At 36.9% G+C, this 22,467-nt stretch overlaps 1 protein-coding gene across 1 annotated transcript in view; it reads left to right on the top strand.

Moving 5' to 3' along the window:
* CNTNAP2 (contactin associated protein 2) overlaps nt 1-22,467 on the top strand; it is a 1,162,694-nt gene that overhangs the window by 541,111 nt on the left and 599,116 nt on the right. Inside the window, exons 5-7 of the mRNA XM_059818416.1 lie at nt 10,465-10,668; nt 12,962-13,146; nt 16,397-16,540. Of these exons, the coding sequence (XP_059674399.1) occupies nt 10,465-10,668; nt 12,962-13,146; nt 16,397-16,540 (533 nt within the window). The remainder of the gene's footprint in view (nt 1-10,464; nt 10,669-12,961; nt 13,147-16,396; nt 16,541-22,467) is intronic.

Below are 22,467 nucleotides of genomic sequence, written 5' to 3' on the forward strand. Positions count from 1 at the left end.
AGTAGCTGAAAATAGCACTATGCTCCATCTTAGCGTCTCTTTTCCTAAAATAAATTGGTGCAGCAAGATGGAATTAGTAGCAGCGGCAGACTGACAGTTGGAAGGAAGAAGGGAAGACTATCCATCCAGTAGAAATGGCCTTTAATGACACACATTTGTGTGCCTTAGACAACAGGGACGCTGCTCACTAGAATAAATGTGAGGGTCCCCTGGCCAAAACTGAGACTTAGTCTTGCACTCCTTGCTCTTTACTGCAGAAGTTTGAATGACGATAGCGAGATTTTTACTGTATGAGATTTAATTGAGTACAGCAGCTTGAAACCGTCCATGCTGCATATTCCTTGATCAGTGTGTATGCAGCTCCCTTTGAAAGTTTAATTTAAATATGAGCTCCATGGTTGGAAGAAGTAAAGAATATGTGTTTGAGGGCGATTATGTGAATAAAGGATATAGGATGTGAGCCAGAAAGAAGAATTTGGCCTTGAGTCATGACTATTCTTAGAGCTACCAGACATTAAAAGACGTGCGAAAAGATTATATACCATTTGATGATTGAATTGGGTGGCATCAGCGCAAAAAAAAAATTAGAAAGAGAAAATCTAAATCAGTATTTTGTAGGTCAGCTGTGCGTCTTCCTGTTCTCATGCAGCTGTAAACATTAAAATGAGGGCTCCAGCTAGTCGTCCGTTTCCTTCATGTTTTAATAGATTGTCTTGTCCATTTTGTAGCTCATTTATTCACCGAGTAAATTGAGTGTAAATGTTGTATGATGTGGTACAGCTTCGTTCTTTGCTGTAGTTTTTTTCGTTAAGTAATGAGCGGGCTCAGCAGTTTAATAAGGATTGAGACCTGTTTTGGCCATTTACTACGTGAGAGTCAGAATTGTCCTTTTTTATTGACCTGGAGCTCTTGTGATTTACTTTCTTAATAAACAATGAAAACATTAGAAGAGGCTAGCTGTTTTCAAGCAAATTAAGTTCTTCACTGTACCTGGTTTCAGAGTTTAATTTTACACTTTAATGTTCCCATTGAGATCCAATGTCAAATGAGGTTTCGCAGTGATGGATAGAATTAAATGTATTTATGGTTGCAAGGAAAGCTTCTGACTTGTAAATCAGCATGATAAAACACAAAAAGATGAGTTTCTTTAGATTATTTCAGTTATACATATATTTTTTACCAAATTTCTTTAGAAATACCATAACTTGAGAATAATAAATTGCAGAGAACATTTTGCTGCTTCTAGTGCATAGTTGCAAGATGCCTGAATTTTAACTTTTACAGTCATAAATGACCCTTGCAATGCTACACATATGAAAACTTTTTAAAGTATAAAAACTCATGTATTAAACTGCTTCTGTTTTGTCCATTTGGGGAATACTGTTGTACTATGACCTGGAAAATTATCAACTAAAACATGGTTGTTACAGCCAGAAACACTGGAGGGGGGTTTGTTAAAAGGGAATGATTTTATGACCTAACGCCTCTCACTTTATCAGTGATGAATGCTGCTGATGTTCATACTAGTAGAACTTTGAGGTGATGAAGACTACGCAGTTTAATTTGCACCTTGTAGTTCAAAGATAGTTAAAAATACCGAGGTCTTCAACCTCAGGATTCAGCAGGTCTTCAGAACAGCCTCCAATTTTTTTTCATTATTTAAACTTTAACTACTTGAATCAAATTATTTGAAAGAGAACTAAGTGTTATCAACAGTAAGTTCAATTACATTCTCAGGACAAAATAGGTGTGTTAAAAAGACTCGTTTATAAAATATCATACAAATTACAGGTAACCTCAGAGATTTTCTGGTTGGAAAAAATTAAAAAACATTGTATAAGCAATTAAATAATTGGAATTAGGCTGAGAAACACATTGCCATGGAAGTTGCATTTTTGTGGTGCTCAATGTCCTATCTCCCCTATAAATAGAGTTCTTCAAATAGACTGCACCTCATACCATGCATTGTAATTGACTTTCTGGAGTCACAAACCAGAGTGGGTTATGGAAGGAATAATTTTTGTCTGAGCTGCAAATTATCTTGAATTGCAGTCTCCCCCAGTTCTCTCTGGTACTGTTAGTTGTCCTCCATAGGAGCATAGAATTCAGTATCGCCTAATTTGTAAACTGTGGTTAGGATGCTTAAAGCTGAATTGCAAAGTATACTATAAACATGTTCATTGCCTCATTTATCCAATTTATAGTATAAGCATTGCATATTTAAAAATGTTCCCATTTGGTTTTTAAATGAAGTTGTCTTTTCGAAAGCTGAAGAATTAATGAAAGAAAATTTACTTGAGAATCTCATGTTACGTTAGATCCGGCAGAAAAAAAAAATCACCAACCGTAGTGTTAAGTGCCTGAAAAATCATCCTAGTTACACACACCCTTAAGACAATAATTTTGTGGCATATTTGGAGGCTTAGTCTGAGTTTATAAGTCTTACTTTCCTTCAAACGTTCCAGGCTTTTCTTCTGCGTATGCTGTAACTGATGCCTTGCCAGACCTCCAGATTTCCCCTAGAACCTGCTTTTGTCTTTCAGGCTACAAACCGGAGGTGTGATTCTGCAGAGCACTGCACGGGTGTATACGCTCATCACAAACTACTGTCTTAAGCAACAATTAGCTTGTGTGGCAATGTAGTTTAATAGCTACACAAATCAGAGAAAGAACCCAATTGTTCTACTAAAAAAAAAAGGGGGGGGGGGGACTTTTAGCCGCGGTCGTTAGATTACATTTCTGTGTATTGTTTTCCTTCTTTTTTATTTTTCTCCTACCGCTTATTTATTTCACTTGTTGCATTTGTTTCTTATGAGACATTAAATTAGCCCACATAAAGAACCATATGTTTACATACATTTGCACAGGAGCTAGCAAAATGAGCAGTAGTATACCGGCATTATAATAACAACAATGTTAATAATAATAATAATAGGAAAAAATGCCTGTGCTTTGAAATACAGAGAAAACTTGAAAAATACCTAGTGCTGTTGGCATATCTTCAGTGGATATTGTGCTGGAACTTGGCAAAGCAATCTCACCACCCTAGGGAATACTTCCTCACATACTTGTTTTCAGAGTTTCTGAGAGGTATGTGAAATATAAGAATAAAGTTTCTGCCTTTTACCTATGAATCAAGTTAAAAATACACCTTGACAAAACATTCTTTGCTACTTTGATACTGCATTGCTATATATACATTATATCTAATGTAAAGAAAAGCAAGAAGAAAATTCCAAACCTCACAGCAAATGTATTTTTTTCTTTTTCAAGCACTGACATCACTTAGCGTCGGATTCATTGACAGATAATGACAGGAGTCAGGTTCACTGCAGTGGAAGCTAAGCAGGCAACAGAAACTTAAAATTGATTTTCCGTCACCTTATGCTTCTGGAATATGAAGAAGTATACATTATTGTATATGCAAGATCCATCTCTATCTGTATTAGTGTTTGGTTTTTGGTGTTTTTTTTTTTTTTTCGCCTTTGTGGCAGATGTGTTGCCTTTTGAAAAAGAGAGCAAAGGCAGCGTCGGTTTTGCTGCAGCAGATTTCAAGCCACTGAGTTGCCCACGTCCTCACGGCTGGACTGTAGTGCCAGAAGGCAATGTTCAAACACGGTACCTTTGGCTCTCCGCCTCGTTGTAAGAATACATAAAAGAGGCGACAATCTTTTGACTGCTCTGCTGGGATGTGGCTTCCTCATTTTTCTGGTGCGGTGAGATGTAGGAATGCACCTCTAACATGAGCTCAGCTAACTCGGTGCCACTGAGATTCGAGCTGCAAAGACTCCAGTGGCAAATTTGACATATTATCACGTTGACAGTGTTTGGAACTGCTGAAAAACTAGATTAGGGTCTTCTGAAGTAACTTCTGTGTATGTAATTTATCGTGAGTAATAACAAAATGACTGGTTTTGGTATGATTTTGAGCCTTATCCCTTGCTTTGTTAGGAGAAAAACCTCATTTTTGCTGTTCAAATACGTAAATAATACACTGTTTATGTGCTTATATTTGTCATAATGATATTTTAGTACCCATGACTAATAGCTACAACAAATGAAACTACACATATGGAATACTTTGGCCCAGCCAGGGATGCTTTGATGCATCTCTGATGTTTTCAGATGATAAAATGCTCAGTGCATGGTTTACTATAGTATTAGTGCATCAGACATAAGGCTCACATTATGGGGCAAGAAAAGAATGCTACAAGTGAAGATCTTTTCCCTTAAAATTGTTTACTCTAAACAGAAGATTTAAGCAGATGACATAGAGATAATGGAGGAAAGATAATGGAGGAGAGATAATGGAGTGGGAAAAATTCATCTAAGGTCGCTGTGGATCAGTAGTACAGAACTTTTGTATTTTTAATCCCAGTGAAATATTCTGTACAGACTACAATTTGTAGAGTCGATCATTCAGAGATCAGTAGCAATTTTAAAAATATGTCTACCAGTTAAATTTGCAATTAATCATGTTGGGTTTTTTTGCTGTATTGTAAGCATTTTTCTGGAAAGTATTTACTGTTTCGCTTTGTTCTGACCAGTGTTGTTTTACCGTGTCTGATAGCAGGGATTTTTCAGTAATTCCAGGCAGTACTGTGATCAAAGTAGCTAAGCAGCTGTGCAGAAGTCTCGGTATTGAGTCTTTGTGAATAAGCACTTCTTTGTCCATCCGATACTGACATTGAGAGTAGTTATATTTCTCTCACCAGAAAGGGAGGAAATAGAGAAGTTCTAGAGCTTGAGTCTGATTTGAAGTTGTTTCTTTATAATTAATTGCTAAGTTATTTTGGAGCACCAAATAAAATATCTTTATACAGATTTGATTCCCTCACCAAATTTTACCAAGTCCTGGATGTGGCCGAAAGTACAGGACAAAAGCATAGATAGAAGACCTATGACTGGTGACTTATTTTCCTTTGAGATTTGGGAATGGGGTCCTGTTTGTCACCCAATTTCCTGTCGATATTTTTAAGGCTTTCTGGATTTATTATTTTTTAGAGGAAAATTGAATGTGGTGATGCTATTAACTAATGAAATGGTTTTAATGTGGCATCTCAGACATATACTGGGATAAGGCCTAACACATCTTCCTAGCCAGCTGAAAGTGGTGTTACGTTTTTAAGATGTCAACAGTATTATCCAGTCCATCCATATCGTAAAAATTCCAATAAGGGAGAAATCAAAATGGAAGTAATCAGAGCTGTACTTCCTATTTAAATTTAATCTTTAAAACCCATATATTGTCGGTTTCTTTTTCCCCCCAGCTTTCTGCATTTTCTCCTCTTTCTCCCTCCTTCCCTCTTTCTCCCTTTTTTTTTGCATTTTATCCTTTTTTAAGACTTTTTCCCCCATGGCAGCTGTAGCCTCTGAGAAGAGTCAGACTTCACTGAATGCAGGTGAACATACTGTATGTGATGGCTTAGGTCTCTTTCCTACTAATGCTGGTAGTTGAGTGGCTAAGGATGAGAAAAATTACATATTTACACTGCAATTATAGCAATTATATGGTTTACTGTCTAAGTACCATTTCGCATCATGGTAATTATAATGATATTAAATAGCTGAGTGTCATCATAGAAGGAACACAAGTCATTACCACAGTTCTACATACGATAACTCTTAAACATAATTGGTATGTAATCTTTAGGTGATTGAATTATCATGCAGACCTATGTGCATGCTGCCAGCACAGCTATGCATAAAAAAAGCTGCTTAATCGAAGATTACTGCTGTTTCTTTTTTTAATTGAACAATTTTCAAACCATGGCAATTTGGGGCCAGGTTTTGGGAAAAAAGTGCTACTTTTATTCAGCTTTGTTAAAGGGTTTGATGTGAATTTGTTTCCGTGAATGATGTGAAGAACACGTATGCATAACTGCAACAATGGCAGAGATACTTGCCTTTTCATGGGCAACATGTTGGGAATCCACAAACCCCCAGAAGTCAGGTCATTGTCCTGATCAGCTCTGGATCAGATGCCTGACTGTTAAGGGAACTTTGGCAGATGTAACAAAGTGGTACCAGCTTGCCTTAGGGGAAAGATGATATACCCCATACAGGGGTTCCTGTAACCATCAGAAAGTAAATTTAACAAATGTTAATGGAAGAGGAGCTCTGACATTGTACGTGGAATCATATTTTTTGATGTATATTTGTTATGAAGGTTGCTTAAGCTGTAATGTCCATCGATTCTCTTTCATTTGTAGCATTGGTCAAGGCAGTTGTATGTAGATTCAAGAGAGTATAATCTGTAGAGCAGATTTTATTTATGTAGAAGTATGGCTTTTGTGATAACAGAGTGACTTTCATGTAGCTTTTTTTCTATAAACAGATTTCATGCTTTTCTAAAAATTCTTTTCTAAAAGTACATACAAAAATCTCAAGAAGGCGTTTCTTCGATCTCTTGACAGCTTGTAAGGCAAGCAAAAGCAACGGGTTGATATAATCTCTGTTACAATATTTTCTAGCCATTGTCTTTGTTTCTTCAAAACAAATTCCAGAGGTAATGTATTGACTTGAGTCATGATCATACACAAGATAACCCCACTTCTGAAATCACATGCTGTTGCTTCTGAATACAGACTCAGAATATGAACCTGGGTGGCCTCATTTCCAAGAGCAGCATCTGCATCTGTGTCCTCCTTGCATGCTGATAACTTTTTAATGGATTTCTTGCGCCGCAAATACAACATGCCATTCTGATATTTGATTTTGAACGGATTCCCATTCCTGGAATTTGTCATTCAGAAGAACCAGATCAGGCTGAGAGTTTTAGTCGCACTTAGAGCTTAATAAGTATTTATTATTGGAATGTGTATTGTAAGCTGTGTTTCATAAAGAAAAGTGAGATTTCTAATATATATTGCTGCATTCTGATATACATGAGATACATATTAGATACTAATAAATAGGGGATATTGCAGACAATTTTTAATGCTCATGTTTTATGTACTGAATAAAATGTCTTCATTTAGTTGACATAAACAATAAGGGGGTCAAAGTTTATCATTGCATCAAAAGTCTTTGCAGATTTAGGAAGATTTGGGGGTAGGTTCAAGTTATATGGTTGTAACCTGTTTCATTGCAGAGCTCAACGGCTAACAACAAATCTGACACCTTGGGGTCCGAGTGTATTAATTCGTTGTTTAATCAGAAGCAGAGATGAACAGAGACTGCATGATTATTGTGCAAGTAACATCTCTGTCTACCTGCATCTCTTCTTTCTAACGGCAAGAAGAGTCTAGAACTGGTGCTTCCAGTTATGTGATGCAAGTAATGGCAGGAATGGAAGCTATACATGGCACAGGTCATTTCTAGCTAAGTAATTAAGGGTGAGAGAATGCTATGGAAGACTCAGCATATGCTTCTATATAATTTGAAGAAGTGGTTGGAACTTAAAATTCAGAGATTTAAAATTCTTCCCTTTGACTTCCTTTCCACAGACATGGTAATGGGTCAATGCGATCCATGAAAAAGTTTATGCGTTAAAAAATATAAATAAATGTTGTCCATTGAAAAGAGCCTTCAAATCTTTCAGTGACCATTACCCATCTGTTTGATGACAGTCAGCAACTACTGATTCAAATGTGCTAAAAAACTAATGTGAAACAGAAATGCATTGTGTATGCCTATTAATCTTTTAGAAGGGAGAGGAACAACATCTTACGGACACATGAGGAAACTTTCGTTATAGAATCTGCATCCTCAGTCTTCTATGTCTCTTTGACTCTCACAGGAAGAATTTTGTGGAGTCTTTGGCTGTTGCGAGTAGAAAGTTTATGACTTTTTTCTGTTCTAACTTGAAAGGGTAAGCGGAATGATTAGACTGACTTTCAAGGTTTAACACAGCTTTTTTGACATGCTTAATGCTCCTTCCATTAATACTAGTGGCCTATGTATCTGAGCCAGTGTGTATGAGTGAGTACGAGATAGCATGTCTTACATTTTGCTCTCAGGTAGACTCTGAAATACATACACTTGATGTTGATTTGCAGAAAACATTACTTATCTTTAAAACTCTTAAGCTTAAAAAGCAGCAGCATTGTGAAGGTAAAATCACAAGCTCTGATGATCCTTGCTGCGCCGAGATCCATAATTTTCTCTTTAGTATAAATTAGGTAGACCTGTAGGTCAGTAACTGCCCGCTGTCCTGCTTCCCCAGTATCAGAGTTAGGAACTGTAAACATAGTTTCTGCAAGGTAGCAAGAATTTGTAATAATCCCTAGAAAGTCAACAGTTTTTGTCATCTGAGGATAATGACCATATTGTGAATATACAGATTTAGAGGACAAATGGTTATATCAACCAGAAACAGATATCACAGGCTTCATCAGCATGCAGAGAATCCTTGTGTCAGCAAAACAAATGACCGGGAAGTAGTGGAGAACTATTTATTATACTAGTGATTTGTGGGGAAAAATGATGGAAGCATAATGTGTTGGTCTTTATATTTGAAAACTTGCTATGCTCAATGATGTAAGGATGGATGAATAGGCATTTAATCAACATGACTGCAAGCCTCAGTCTCACTTGGGTGTGTTTTAGTTACTGAATACGAGATGGGTTGTGGATTTTTTTGACTGAACAATGAAATAGAAATCACTTATTTCACGTTGGTTGTGGTTTTACATACTTTTCTCTAGAAAATAAATGCTAAACTTCATAAAGCTTGATTGAATGCCCTTCTTTGACACTCAAATTGCTCTTACATCACCGTGAAAAGTCTATCTGGAAATTATAGAATGTGAAGAAGCAACCTATAGAGGTGCTCTATATAAGCGGTTCTTTGATAGCAATTGAGGACACAACAGTAGTAAAAATTGACTCAGCAGATGATTTTGGTGGTTCCTAAATTCTCCAGACAGGGATGGATGTACACGTTTGTTTAGGCTCTTCTCTGAATCAGGGTGTAAAATATTATTTCAGAGATCAGTTGAAAGTAAGCATTTTTTAAATGTGTGTTTGACATATGTTGTAAGAACAAAGGCAACAGGTTTTAGCGTCATCAGCTAATGTAGGCCATATAAATTGAAATTGAAATATATGCAGTTATTTAGGCATAATGTACAAAGCGTTTTTAATAGACTTTTAGAAGATTTGTCTGTGTTAATTACACAACAGGAGCGGGGTTGTTTCTGTGCTTTTGACGGGGTCTGAAAGATTTGAATTACTCCCCACTTTAATAGCAAACACAAGTTAGGAATTTTAAAAAGTTGCAAGCGGTCACCAAAGAGCAGCCCGCAGAAGTAGGCAAAAATCAGATGTGGTTGAAGAATATATGATAAAATGCGATCCTTCATTTCATTCAGAGCATAAAATGACTGGTATGAATATGGTATGCCAGCAAGAAGTGTGAATGTTTTTGAAGAATATGGGTGGGAAATACATTTTTCTTTTAAAAAATGACCATTTTCCTATTAATTCCTTTTAAGAATTTTACTTATTGACTATTTAAAATGTCAGTTGTGAATAGTGAGGATGAAATGCTCATACAAGTAGTAGCTAAGGCACTGGTGATTGATCATAGGTTAATCAGTTTACAGAGGAGATTTCTTAAACAAATCTGTATACGTTTTTAGAGATCAGTATCTGTTTACAAGCTTTTACTGAGCTCTGCTTAAAAGACAAGATTCAATACTCGGCAGAAGTGCGTCTGTTGAATGGAACCAAGTTCTGCGGCCGTTTTTACTGTGGATCTAGCCTCCGGAACATTATGGAAAATTGTGGCTCATTATTTAGAGTAGAGATTAAGTCATGAAATGAGACAACATGGAATTCTGTAGTGTCATTATGCAACATTTAGATGAATATTGGATTGGTTTGAAATGATAATGATTGCATCCCTCAATTTTCTTCCCAGATTTTGAATAAAACCAGACCAGGAACAAAAAATAGCCCAAATGACAGAACTTTTTTTTTCTTCTCAAAATTAATTGAGATCACAACTTACTCAAAGTTTCCGTATAACACTGAACTAGACAAGGCTTATGCCTGTGGTTTACATACAGTTTGAGGAATCTTTTAAAATTGCTAGGAAATTTCTTTGGGCTTATGTTTTACTATTCCCAGTCCTCACAGATACCTATACTGAATTTTAAAGAGGTACCAAATGAATTATTAATGACTCAGATGTTTGTCTTTCATTTTCAGCTATAATTAGGAAAGTGTGCATGGCAGCAACTATCTTTGAGGGAAAACAAAAGATGTTGAGTACAGTTGCAGTATTTGTTCCCCCCAAATCTGCTTTTATGGTATCCTGTGGATCAAATTTGTGTCCTGCCTGGTTCCTACTTTTTATGGTATTAAATTATGGTCAAGAGAAAATGATTTACAATGCATATCACACTTGCACATTTTTTATTCTGTTCAGGAACAATCTACGTATGGCATGTCTGTTTTTCCAGTGGCCACAGGAATATATAATTGCTTATCAACAATGTTATTTGCTTTTTCCTTTAGGGGCTGATGTTATCAATTTTGATGGCCATGTAGTGTTACCCTACAGATTCAGGAACAAGAAAATGAAAACACTGAAAGATGTCATCTCTCTGAAATTTAAGACCTCTGAAAGCGAAGGTGTAATCTTCCACGGAGAAGGACAGCAAGGAGATTATATCACCTTGGAACTGAAGAAAGCCAAACTTGTTCTAAATTTAAATTTAGGTATGCTTTGATTGTTTAGTTTTGTGTACTTTTTAACGCTCCCACAAAAATTTTAGGTCAACTATAACATCCTTTCTTTCCCCAGAAATATGGTAAGCCACACCATTTAATCAGATAATTTGGTGAAAATGCTGTTCATTCCCTTTCTATATGTTTGTGGTTTTTTTCCTGTTCCATTCCTTCCTTTTTACTCTGTGTGAGATACCATGAAAATCAGATCATACAGAAAAGCAGGATCAGCAATCTGTCGTCATTAGAAATTTAGCCCAAACAAAAAAAGCCTTGCTAGAATTATATTTGGCCTCAGCGGTGGGTTTGTGTGAGAGAAGGACACTGTCATCAGTGCTAGAGGAATAAAGGTCGCCCTTAGGAACCTTGCAGCAAAAAGGTATCAATCTGGGAAGCTACAGGCTGCATGGAGTTGAGGTTGAGCAGCCTTCCTAGAATCTGAGAAGTAGGGCTGGGGAAGGAAGGAAGACATCCTGGTTTATCAGGCAATCTTAGGATGGAGCCCTCTATATGTTACTCTAGTTGCAGCCTCCTTTTTCCCTCGCAGTGAAAGACTACGGGCTCGTGAGTGATTGAGTTTATAAACTGTGAAAAAACCCAACACTTTTATCTGGTTTCAGGTATTTTTTTTCCCTTCAAACAAAGGAGTTTTAGAAAAAGTTTTCATGTGACTTTCCTTAGTTCTCTTACAGACATGTGAAGAGTAAATTATTCTGTTCATTATTTACATTGAATAGTAATTATTTCCACTAGCGTTTTCTCCTGCTCTTTTTCTAAAGATCAGTGTGAGCAGATGAGGAGGAGGAAAGCACATCATCCTATAGCAGATACCTATTTTTAACAATTTCTATTGCAATACTAACCCATTCATTTCCAGTTTCTCCGTATTCTTCAGTTCAGTCTGTATTTAGAAGCTGTTATAACTTCTGTATATGTGCTTGGTGGAGATGTTCTTAAATCACTAGGCTGAAAAATGGGAACAGGCCCTGCGACACACGCTCACTTAATAAACAGAAGTAGTGGTATATGGTGTTATTCTTCCTCTACCTGAGAGTATTGTCTTTGCACCAGAGCCAGTGGAAAAGGATGTTCACTTTGCCTGGTGAAATCCAGTGCCTTAGTTTCAAACAGCATGGGGGTGGGAGGATGGGGAGACATCGGTGGATTTAGGGTTCGCTTTGCACTGGGTTTGACTGTGCATTGAAGAAACTGAGGCTCATGGACATGCATGGAATTTTTTATTTTTTAACCAACAGCTGTTGAAGGATTGGTGGCCTTCAGCAAAAAGGCAGTATGGTCATTTGTAGGAGAGTAATGTCTTAAGCCGTAGAAGCGTGATTTGCCGGAATGTGTTATCTCCATGCACAAAGCTTAATATCTGAGTTGCAGGCATGCTTGATGGTAAGAAATTCTCAGCTCCAGAGATGCTTTAGGTCCTCATGTATTCAGAACATGGAAGATTGCATTGAGTTATTGGGCAGTGCAGCAATTTTTTAAACTTACTGATGAATTAGTCATCTGCTGCTTCAGTTGAGATCCATGCTATCAACCTTTGCTATGTCAGTCAGATTGCAACGAGATGTGATGTCTGACTAGCATAGCTCCACTGGCAAAAGCCCCTGGAAAACACAGCAGAGAACTGCAAAACTGTACTTTTGCTAGTAGTTTGACTTCCAGAAGAGGAAGGTTGCTGCAGGAGGAAAGACTAAAATAAGCTGTGTTAGTAGATGACAATTTTTGCTGCTGTTAGCTCAGTCTGCACTGAGCCCTTTCCCATACGCTCGCTGGCGTAGCTATACTGGCAGAGCCTACAAAGCGTAGAGCTCAGACTGAAAAGGCTTTTCGTTACCGAAGTCTGTTATCAGGCAGCATGTCTTCCTCAACAGTCATCAATCGGAACAGTTCCAGGGAAGCCCAGGACCTGGCCCGAAGGCGACAGCTTTTCATTTCTGTAGCGTAGGGCTGAATACACAGAAAACCCCTAGTTGAAAACAACTTTATGACTGAAAGTTGGGATTGCTTCTCTGGTTCGCCTCCAAATAACTACTATTACGAATAACTATTTAGACAGTTAACTACTCAGATACTTGCTGTGTTTGGTCTAGCTGTGTGTATTTATTGCAGCAACTCAGCAGTGGGCAGATCTTAGCTTCACAGCGGACAGACTTCCTCCAGCTTATTGCGTGTCTGGTATGATTCAGGTGAAATACCGACAGAGCAAGAGGAAAATGTTAGCCTAACTGGTATGAGGTGAGAATTGCTATTGTTTCTGTTCTCATTTTAGGCAGCAACCAGCTTGGCTCTATTTATGGGCACACATCGGTGATGACTGGCAGCCTCTTGGATGATCACCACTGGCACTCCATCATCATAGAGCGCCACGGGAGAAACATCAATCTCACCCTGGACAGACACATGCAGCACTTCAGAACCAATGGAGAATTTGATTACTTGGACCTGGATTATGAGGTAGACAGTGAAACTTGTTTGTTTTCATTCAAATTGGCTTTATAAAGATAAGTCCAATAAGAATAGAATAGAAAACTAATATAATTTAAGATGTTTTGGTACTTTTTTGTAGATTTATTTTTTTTTTTCCCTTACAGTTCCTGAAATTTTCTTTCCAACACTGTTCTCTCTTAACTTTAAATTAAGTTTCTCTTCATTAGTCTACCAGATCCCATCTGGTGTAAGAATCATCTCAGCCTTTTGTTTTAAAATGGGAGATCTATGTTATTCAGCAAGCTAAGCAGACGCTGCTTTTAAAATCTCTAAAAAGCAGCTGCTGTAAGCGGGAAGGAGATTAAAAAAAAAAATCATACAATCTGTTATTCCATTCGGGTGATGATTTTGCGCTTGAATCGGAAAGCCTCATTCTGTGGTGACAATTAGTCTTTATTTTTAGCAAAGCAAGCAGATTCGAACCTTTTTACTAAATCGGATCTTGATCTTTCTTGTCTTAGGTAGGTAGGTACTTCCTTGTATTTTCACAAATATGCCATCAATAACTTCTTTTCATAAGAAGCAATAAAGAGTTTGGAAAGTTCTAAGAAAACTTTTGTTCAATCAGTCAGGTTAATGCACAGAAGTGTTGGTAGTAGTTAAACGTGGATTTGTTGTTTGATTACACTCTGGCTTCTGCTATTATGAACTCATTCAGTTCCTCTAAATTGTTGTATGAACTTCAGCACGTTGGTTATTACAAACTTTGTATAATGGTTTTCCTGCACTCTTTACTGTTCCTAATGAGAATTAATGTGGCTGGCTGAGCCAAATACATGTATTTCCATCCTTGCAACATTTTAAGCAGCGAGAGGGAATCAAAATGACTTAATGCAGAAAAGTTTGAATTAACTTGTGTATTGGTATTTTTACGAACAATCTTTTGATCAAGAATATGATATGAATGTTTGAAAAAATTACTTACGATTGTAAATGTTTCCAAATCAAATATTTACTTATATTCCAACAAATCTTTAGGAATGCCTTTTTTGGTAGCACTTATAATGAGAAAATAATGAGCAAATTTGCCTCTATTACTCATCGAGCAATGAAGATTTGAATTGAGCTACTGAAAACTCCCATAAATAAATTCTATTGCAGATTTTCAAGTGAGTGCACTACAGAAAAAGTTAGGCTGAATGACATAAGCTAGGGTTGGGCAATTTGCACACTTATATATATCTCTCTCTATATAAACCCCCCCATATATATATGTACCATGTTTACATAACAAATGTATTGCATACAGTAAATTTACCCCTAGTAAGAGTAGAACCCAGGAGATTCACCTTCCTCTCTTCTCTGACATTAGAGACCTCACTGGCAGTTCTCAAAGATACATTTCACTCTCCATGTACATGGATCCCCTTCTGTTTAATGGAACTTGAGTGTGTGTGGATACATGTTTCCGTGGTTCATAGAAATGCAAGAGCCTTAACCTTTTCTCCTTTCATTCCTCTCAGTTATCTCACTGGTTTTGGAGTTAGTCGTCACAGGCTAAATTTAAATGTGTTGCCCTTGTGATAAATTAATCACAGTGGATAAACCTGAAAGAATCAAAACTGTTTTTCATAGAAAAAATAGTTTGTAGGTTAACCTCTTTCAGAAAAGTTAAGTAAGCACAAAGAGGAATAAACATTAGTTCTGATGGCATTTTCAAGGTAAAAAAAAAAATCCTATGAGTGCCTTTTAACTCACTGTCATGGTACGTGTTTTTTGCAGTTTTCCTCCTTTCCTTCAAAATGCTTTCCTTTCCATTTTGTCTTGTCCAAACACATGACTATAACACGCAAAAGAATGTTTGACGGCCATTAAAATATTGCAGTCACGTTCTTCAGTTTATGTAAAGTGCTGTATATTCTCTAAAGTCAAGTCATGTAAATTTATAATACCATAGGATGTGTCCCACAAAACGCTTTTACGTGGCTGGTACGTGCTATTTATAAAGATTTGGGGTTTCAGCTGTATAGCTTTAGTTCTTCTTATATGCCAAGTCAAAGCCTCCTCTTTGGGATAGAAAGTGATATCTTACACGCTTTTAAAAAGGAAAATGCATCCCTAGAGCTGCGTTTTCCTGCTCTCAGTAATAACAAATGGAATTAACAATGAATGATATTTAAAAGCTTGCCTCTGCCAAGTCTCAGCATCAGACTACAAGTAGACGTTTTTGTGAGCATTCGCGGGGCAGGGAAGCTACGTGTCATTACTATTTATGCCATCATCTATCGGATATAAATACTTAACATAGATTGCAGGGACTAATCTCACGAGTCCCTAATTCTTCCCATTTGGGCTGCAAAATAGTGATGAAAACATGTAGCATTTATTCACTTCCAAACATTTCAGAAAAGACCCTGATGCGGTAGGAACCTGTGTAGTCTCTCTGGAGTGACAGGGAGAGGCTTCACAAGAGATGGACGTTTTTAGTTTGTAAAAAATGTGGTTTTCTTTGTTTTTTAGCACTAGAGATTCTGGATAACCCGGTGTTTTAGGGTAATGAAACTCAGCATTAAGAGAAAAACAATTCCTGTTTGACCTTGATGGCTGAATCTTTGTGGTAGTTGCCTTCACCTTCTCTGTGGAACTAAGTCACATGGTAACTCCACATTGACTGTAACTACATGATAAAAGCATGTTCTCAGTAGTGGAAGGTGCTTCCGTCTAAGAGCAGATAGCATCCTGTGATGTGATTCTGTAAAATTCTTCTGGATGAAGTAGGTATATAAGCATTAAAGGAAACGAATGTATTGTATTGGAGCCCACCGCTGCTCTGTTGTAGTCTGAGCTCTGGCACACAGTTAGAGGTGAGTGAATGATTTGTATAAGATTACCCAGCTAATTTCATGTCTAGTCTTGTTCAGAAAAAAACTGGGATGGACATCTATTCCAAGTTCTTTGTCTGAAATATGTGTTGTTCAGTAGCAATCAGAAGGGCAGTCCATATATGAACAACTGTGATGTGTGTATACTACTACTTGGACAATTGTAATAATACTTGGGATTTACTACCGTAAATATGTGCAATCACAAATTCATTACAGATTTTCCTTCTGCTTTTGTAACGCTTATTTGATACTTCCTTTTTCTGTAAGCAGTGTTGCCAGCTCTCTTGTTTGCCGTGTTCGAGTGTTCAATGAAAGCAAATACATCGACAGCAAATTTGTTTAAAAGTCTTTGCCTTCCAGTAACTATCCACCATCTTCTGTTTCATTCAAAGATAACCTTTGGAGGCATGCCTTTTTCTGGGAAGCCAAGTTCTACCAGTAGGAAAAATTTCAAAGGCTGCATGGAGAGCATCAACTACAATGGCAATAATATCACTGACCTTGCCAAGAGGAAGAAATTGGAACCTTCTAATGTGGTAAGAGCATAATTTAATGGTCATCTAAACTTCTGCTTCTCCTTCTAAAGGAGACTAGAAGGTTTGTGAGTGTGTGTAGCTCTTATCCTTGTGCTATACTGGAATGATGTAGAATATGAAACAAATTTTATCACATACCCAAAGATATTATTGTATGTACGTTTGTGACTTTTTTGTATTATTACGTCTGACCATTTCAATTCTGGGCTTCCATTTCCTCTTTCCAAAATTAACCTTCAGTATCAGATAACTACTTCTTAAAAGAGAAATCAGCTGAACCAATAAGTACTTCTTTCCTTCTCTCCCAAACTATAGTAGTCCAAAACCAATGCAGACAAGATTTATTATTAAATCAATTGCAGCTTTCTCGTGGCTTTAAATCCTGGTATCTCCCATCCCTGCAGAGCTAGTTGGATTGCTGGAGTGCAGAAGTCATTGGAAGGGAATGCTTCTACAGGCCTTTCTGGTAGCTCTGAAAAGCCTCAAGATGTTAGACTTGAAAATCATTATTTAGCTTACTAACGTTATAGAGCTTATTTACCACTTTATTCTCTTTTTTCTTTTGCTTAAGCATTCATAGTTTCTTTCATGTTCAAACTTGTAGCTTTCTGGGTAGGGTTATTAAGAAAGAATGTACTTTAATTACTATATTTTTAAGGCTCTAAACGTTCCTAAAATTGCTTGCTGGCATACAAAGGCAACGCGGGTAAGAAATAAAAGTATTATTGCCATGAGTTTGAGATGGTCTGAATAAGTTGTTCAAGGCTTTCTTCTGTATAAGTTTACAGCCTTCACAAAGTCCTGCTGACAACATGTATGGTTCCACTATTGTTTTTCTCGTTATGTAAATAAAGAGTACCGATTTACACATGCAGTGATAATGAAGTCCAAAGGATTGATTACCATTTGAGTACTCCTTGGACAGTAATACTGAAATGCCATATAATTGTAAGAACAGTATGGCTAAATGGTCTAGGTAATACGAAGGACAATTTTGAATACATGATGTTTGCCTACACAAACTCAGTAATACAGCCTGGGATTTAGAACCTTTTCTATACATGATTTTTTTCAGTATTGTCAAAGGCAAAGAGCATGATATATATGCCGTGGAGGAAGACTCCACCTCTAGAATTTTTTCGACCCAGTCGCATGAACTAAGGAAGCTTTGGCATTTTTTTTTCCAAAATTGCCTGCAGTGCATTTTAATCTTGTAATGTAACCATGATTTGCAAAGATTGATGCCTGATTTAGAAAAGGATCTTTGTGTGGGAGCAGTCTTTCCATTTTGCACAGTCGAGTCCACTATAAGTTTGTAGGACGTACTCTTAAAGCCTCTTTCTGAACAGAAGTGTTACTTAAGAGGTTTCTGTAGTGCCAATCCTATCCTTTCAAAAGTGTGGCATAGCTAGCAGGCCTGTAAAGTCTCGATAAAATCATCTCTCTGGTCTTTGTTTCTTTCTTTCTTTCTTTCTTTCTTTGTTGGTTTTTAAAATTCTGTTACCTGTATCATGAAAGTAAATCCATATAAGAAGCTTTAGCAGTGTTAGTGCTACCTCAAGAGGCTACTCCATGCTAGTTTAATTTGATGGTTCTGTTGATTTACAATTCTGAGAATGGCTATAAAAATAGAAGTGACCTTTGTTTTCAGTAGTATTACTTAAATTGCTTCAGCTCTTCAAAAGAAAAATCAATTTTACTCTAACTAAATCATCATGGATTTTTATGTTTCTTACAGAAGCTTTTTTTTCCCCCTAGTTTTTAGCCTGATTTAGCATGAAAAATAGACTCGGTTGAGACTACTGTTGTTAATCATGTTTATGATGATGGCACTTAAGCAATTCAACAAGGATCAAAGCCCGATTGTGGGAGATCCTGTACAAACCCGTAACAGTAGGCACACCCTGCCCTAAATAGTGTATTATCTGAAGAGGCAAAATGTAATGAAGTGAAACACAAGCAAAATCATCAGTATGGTGATGAGAAATATCATAAGGGGGGGAAAAGAGGAAAGAAGGCGATTAAAGAGGTGTGAGAGAGAGGAAAAAGATTTTCTTGGATGCAGATAGTAGAATTTCAGAGGTCACACTGTGAAAGGGAGTTGACAAGTTAATTTTACAGAATGAGGAGGCCCAGAGAATCAAAAATGATAATAAGACGATTTGTCTCTGAACAAAACTAAACTTAAAAATTTTTAGGTCTCATATACATAGGTGTTATGAGCAAAAAAGCACTACCAAGCATCTCTTTAATTTATTGAAGAGTAAGGATGTAAAGACAATTTAAAAGTATTTTTAATTTAAATAAAGTCCAACACTGACTTTAATAACGTATTTCTTTTAGATTTAGAGGGTAAAAATAAGGGGAAAAAAGTTTGGCAGTCCTTTGTGATACATAAGATGGCAACAGCTCTTCGGGGAGAATGAGTCAGGTGAATGGTCTTGAGCAGTTATTGTTGTTCTTATTGGTGGAGCCTGATTTGAAGATAAAAGAGGCAAATTATAAAGATGCCCAAAAGGGAGAGTCAGGGAGAAAAGGACAGCCAAGACAGAGAAAGTAAGTGTCTGCTTTTCTCCTGAACATAGTTTTAAACAAGAGTTGGCAGTGACTACCTAGCACAGTAGGTGCTAACTCTTCTATACAACTTGACACAGGAGTAAGACAGAAACGGGGAACGTGCTTGTAAACAATCTTCCAGTCCATCTATGGTTGCTACCAAAATATAACAAGCTTTGTAGGACTTCCATTACCTTGCATAACTGAAGAATATTGACCCTTGTACCACTAGGTACAGAGAAAGTCCAGAAGTCCAGAGAAATTTGAGTTTTGGAATTTAGTCACTTTATCAAATTTTCTTACCCAGAGATATATTAAGGGCAGGCAGTGTGAGTACTAATTGGATTTAGTTTCCACAGAACAGTCTCTTCGATTTTAAAGCCTGTAACCAAAAAATGCTGAGGAGAATCATATTTGCTACCCTCCATCCTTACATCCACTAGATCTATGCTCCACCCGCTTCTGCAGCGCCTATGCCATGTATTACTGAGTGCAATCATATACAAACTTAAGATGAGTGTTTTCTTTAAATTATTTATATTATGCAAACATGAAGTTAAGCTCAAAGATGAGTAATAAGCTATTTTGAGAAAAATAATGAAATAACATGATAAACATTAGAGTACAGTGCATTGCCTGTACTGTACGATCCATTCTGATTTGACAGGTATTGTAGTCTTAATAAACTCATTACCTCTCTTTTGGAGCTACGTGTTCAGCCAGTAGCTCTATTAATTGGGAAAGGTTTTAAGACCCAGTAGTATTTCCACAAGGGATAACATCTGAATGTGGATAGGCAAAATTGATTTATAAGAAGTACATATGAAGCTAATTTGCAACACAGATTAAAGATCAAGATACAAAGCTCAAGCTACCCAAATTAAGATTTGTGCGCCATTTCCCTTCCAATGTAGTACAAAAAATTCTCTGAGAAGACCAACATTTTCAGTATAAAGGCACAGTATATGTTTGACTTCCAGATGTCCTTGCCCAGAGAACTATTCAGCAAGTCACTCTGAATCTACAGAATAGGATCTCTTTCTCTTTGAAAAATGGTAGGGACAAGCTGCAGATTAGCTCAAACTCTTGACCTAGACCTAGTGAGCAATCTATATCCAATGGGCTTTACTTAAAAGAGGAGTTGTCTTGTGAACTACAGTCATAGAAGGAATGGATAATCCAGTTCAGATTATTCTGAATAGCTCAGTAGGGAAAATACCAGCTAGCAGAGAAATTAGTATTATATGTTACTTCCTCAAGAAATCTTTTATGCAGTTAGGGTGTTCCTGATAAATGCATTCACTAATGTGAAAGAGGATTTGAATGCATTTGGTTCCATTGACATTAATAGGTGTTATCCATGCAAGTATCCCATGCATCAGGATGATAGAAGAATGTAAATTGGATATGAAAGCCTTCTAGTTATGAAGAAATTGTTAGTTCCTCATAGTAACAAGGCAGCAAAAAAAAGTCTTAAAAAAGTCTAACATGCTTTCTGAGCACTACTTAATTGGCATTGGTGACTGAACGTGTCGGCTCTTACAAAATGCTGTTGCCCTCTGTGTCTACGCAGGACTGCCTTAACTGTGTAACAGAAGTTGTTTCGAATCCATGGGGTGACTATTACATGCAAAACATTAACAAAGGGTTAACAGAGGGTATTTCAGCCACTCTCCAGCTATTTCTTCTGTCTGTAAAATCTGGTTTAACCAAAGGTATTCTGTAGCACACTTGGAAATGTTCAGACTGTAAGTATTCAAAGAAATGAGTTAACTATTTTGATTTAATGCTTAGTTGGCTGACAACTTTAAATTAAAATCTCTAGGCAACTTTTAGACAAAAAAGGCCATGACTAGCCAAGCAACTTAGCAGCAAAGGACATAAGGGGAGGTCCTTTGCCTTTACTCAGAAAGTAGTTGTAATTTCTCTCATCCATGCTGTAATTTAAAAGTTTCCTATAGCTGTTTTAGCTAATTGTTTTCCTAAATCCTTGGATATTTTTTGTTATCCGTGGAACATGGGTGATTGAAAAGAACATGGTCTGTAATGCTGAGATTTTCTCTTAAAGATAGGACTAAATCTTTTAGGAGATCAGCATAAGGAAATCTCTTCTTTAGTTCCAGGTTATTGGAAACATCAATGTTTCTTAATTGATGACGGAGGCTGCCAACCTGATAGTCTAGTTGCGACTCGTTCTACTAGCCTTTGTAGGTAGACTGTGTGGCAATGTCACTTCTGACACTCTGTAGGAAAAAGAGGTGGTTATACAGACTAATCTAAGAATCTGAGTGCTCAAGAAACTCTTTATTATTTTTATTCATTTAGTTTTGACAGGGAAATACTGTATAAGAAACTGAATCTGCCACACAGGTGGTATCTTGCTGTGACACAGATAAAGCATTTTCTGATGTGTTTTTCCTTTAAAAAGTGGCGGGTTTGGACATTGGTAAATGAGTGCTAAATCTTGCTTCCTTATTGATTTCATTTGGCCCTTCTCCCACTGAAAACAAGTACTTCTAAAAAAAAAATTACTTAGGACTTTCCTCCCACCCCTTTTCAGACACAAAGTCCCTATCTTGCTTCCAAATTCTCTAACTTCCCTCAAGATGAACTGTCAGATGCATTTATACACTATGAGTACAAAAAAATGTGACTTAAAAGCTTATAACAGAAAGTCAGTAATACGGAGTTTAAAAATATTTATGTGATAAAGATGTTGACTGACTCCTATTGGGATTAGGTGAACCTCATTTCTAAGCATCTAGGTACCTCCGAAAATGTTGTTCAATCCCTAATATTTTTTTAATGTACAAATAAATACCAAAGGAACTGCTGTCTTGATCATAATAATAATTTCTATACTGCATCAGATAAAATTCTTCCTTCCCAAATTGAACTGAAACTGCCCCAGAGTATCCATCTGCCAGAGTGCATCAGAAAACCTACCTATAGAACAGGATCCATCAATCCCTAATATTTTTTTAATGTACAAATAAATACCAAAGGAACTGCTGTCTTGATCATAATAATAATTTCTATACTGCATCAGATAAAATTCTTCCTTCCCAAATTGAACTGAAACTGCCCCAGAGTATCCATCTGCCAGAGTGCATCAGAAAACCTACCTATAGAACAGGATCCACTTTGCCACATGTTAGAGGAATTCTTCAGCAGAGGAAGTTTTCCTGTTATATTTGCACTGATGCATTAAAAAGTCAATTCTGGACAGAGATTGCTACAAATTATTTACGATTTCTAAGGGAAAAAATGGTAATACAGCTTATCGTTGCGGTCTTTCATGAGAAATGACATGAGAACTAGAGTGAAAAATGCTCGTCCGTAATTCTAGTCACGTTTACAGATACATTTTA

This window comes from Gavia stellata, chromosome 6 (assembly GCF_030936135.1).
Source record: "Gavia stellata isolate bGavSte3 chromosome 6, bGavSte3.hap2, whole genome shotgun sequence".
Taxonomy (NCBI): domain Eukaryota; kingdom Metazoa; phylum Chordata; class Aves; order Gaviiformes; family Gaviidae; genus Gavia; species Gavia stellata.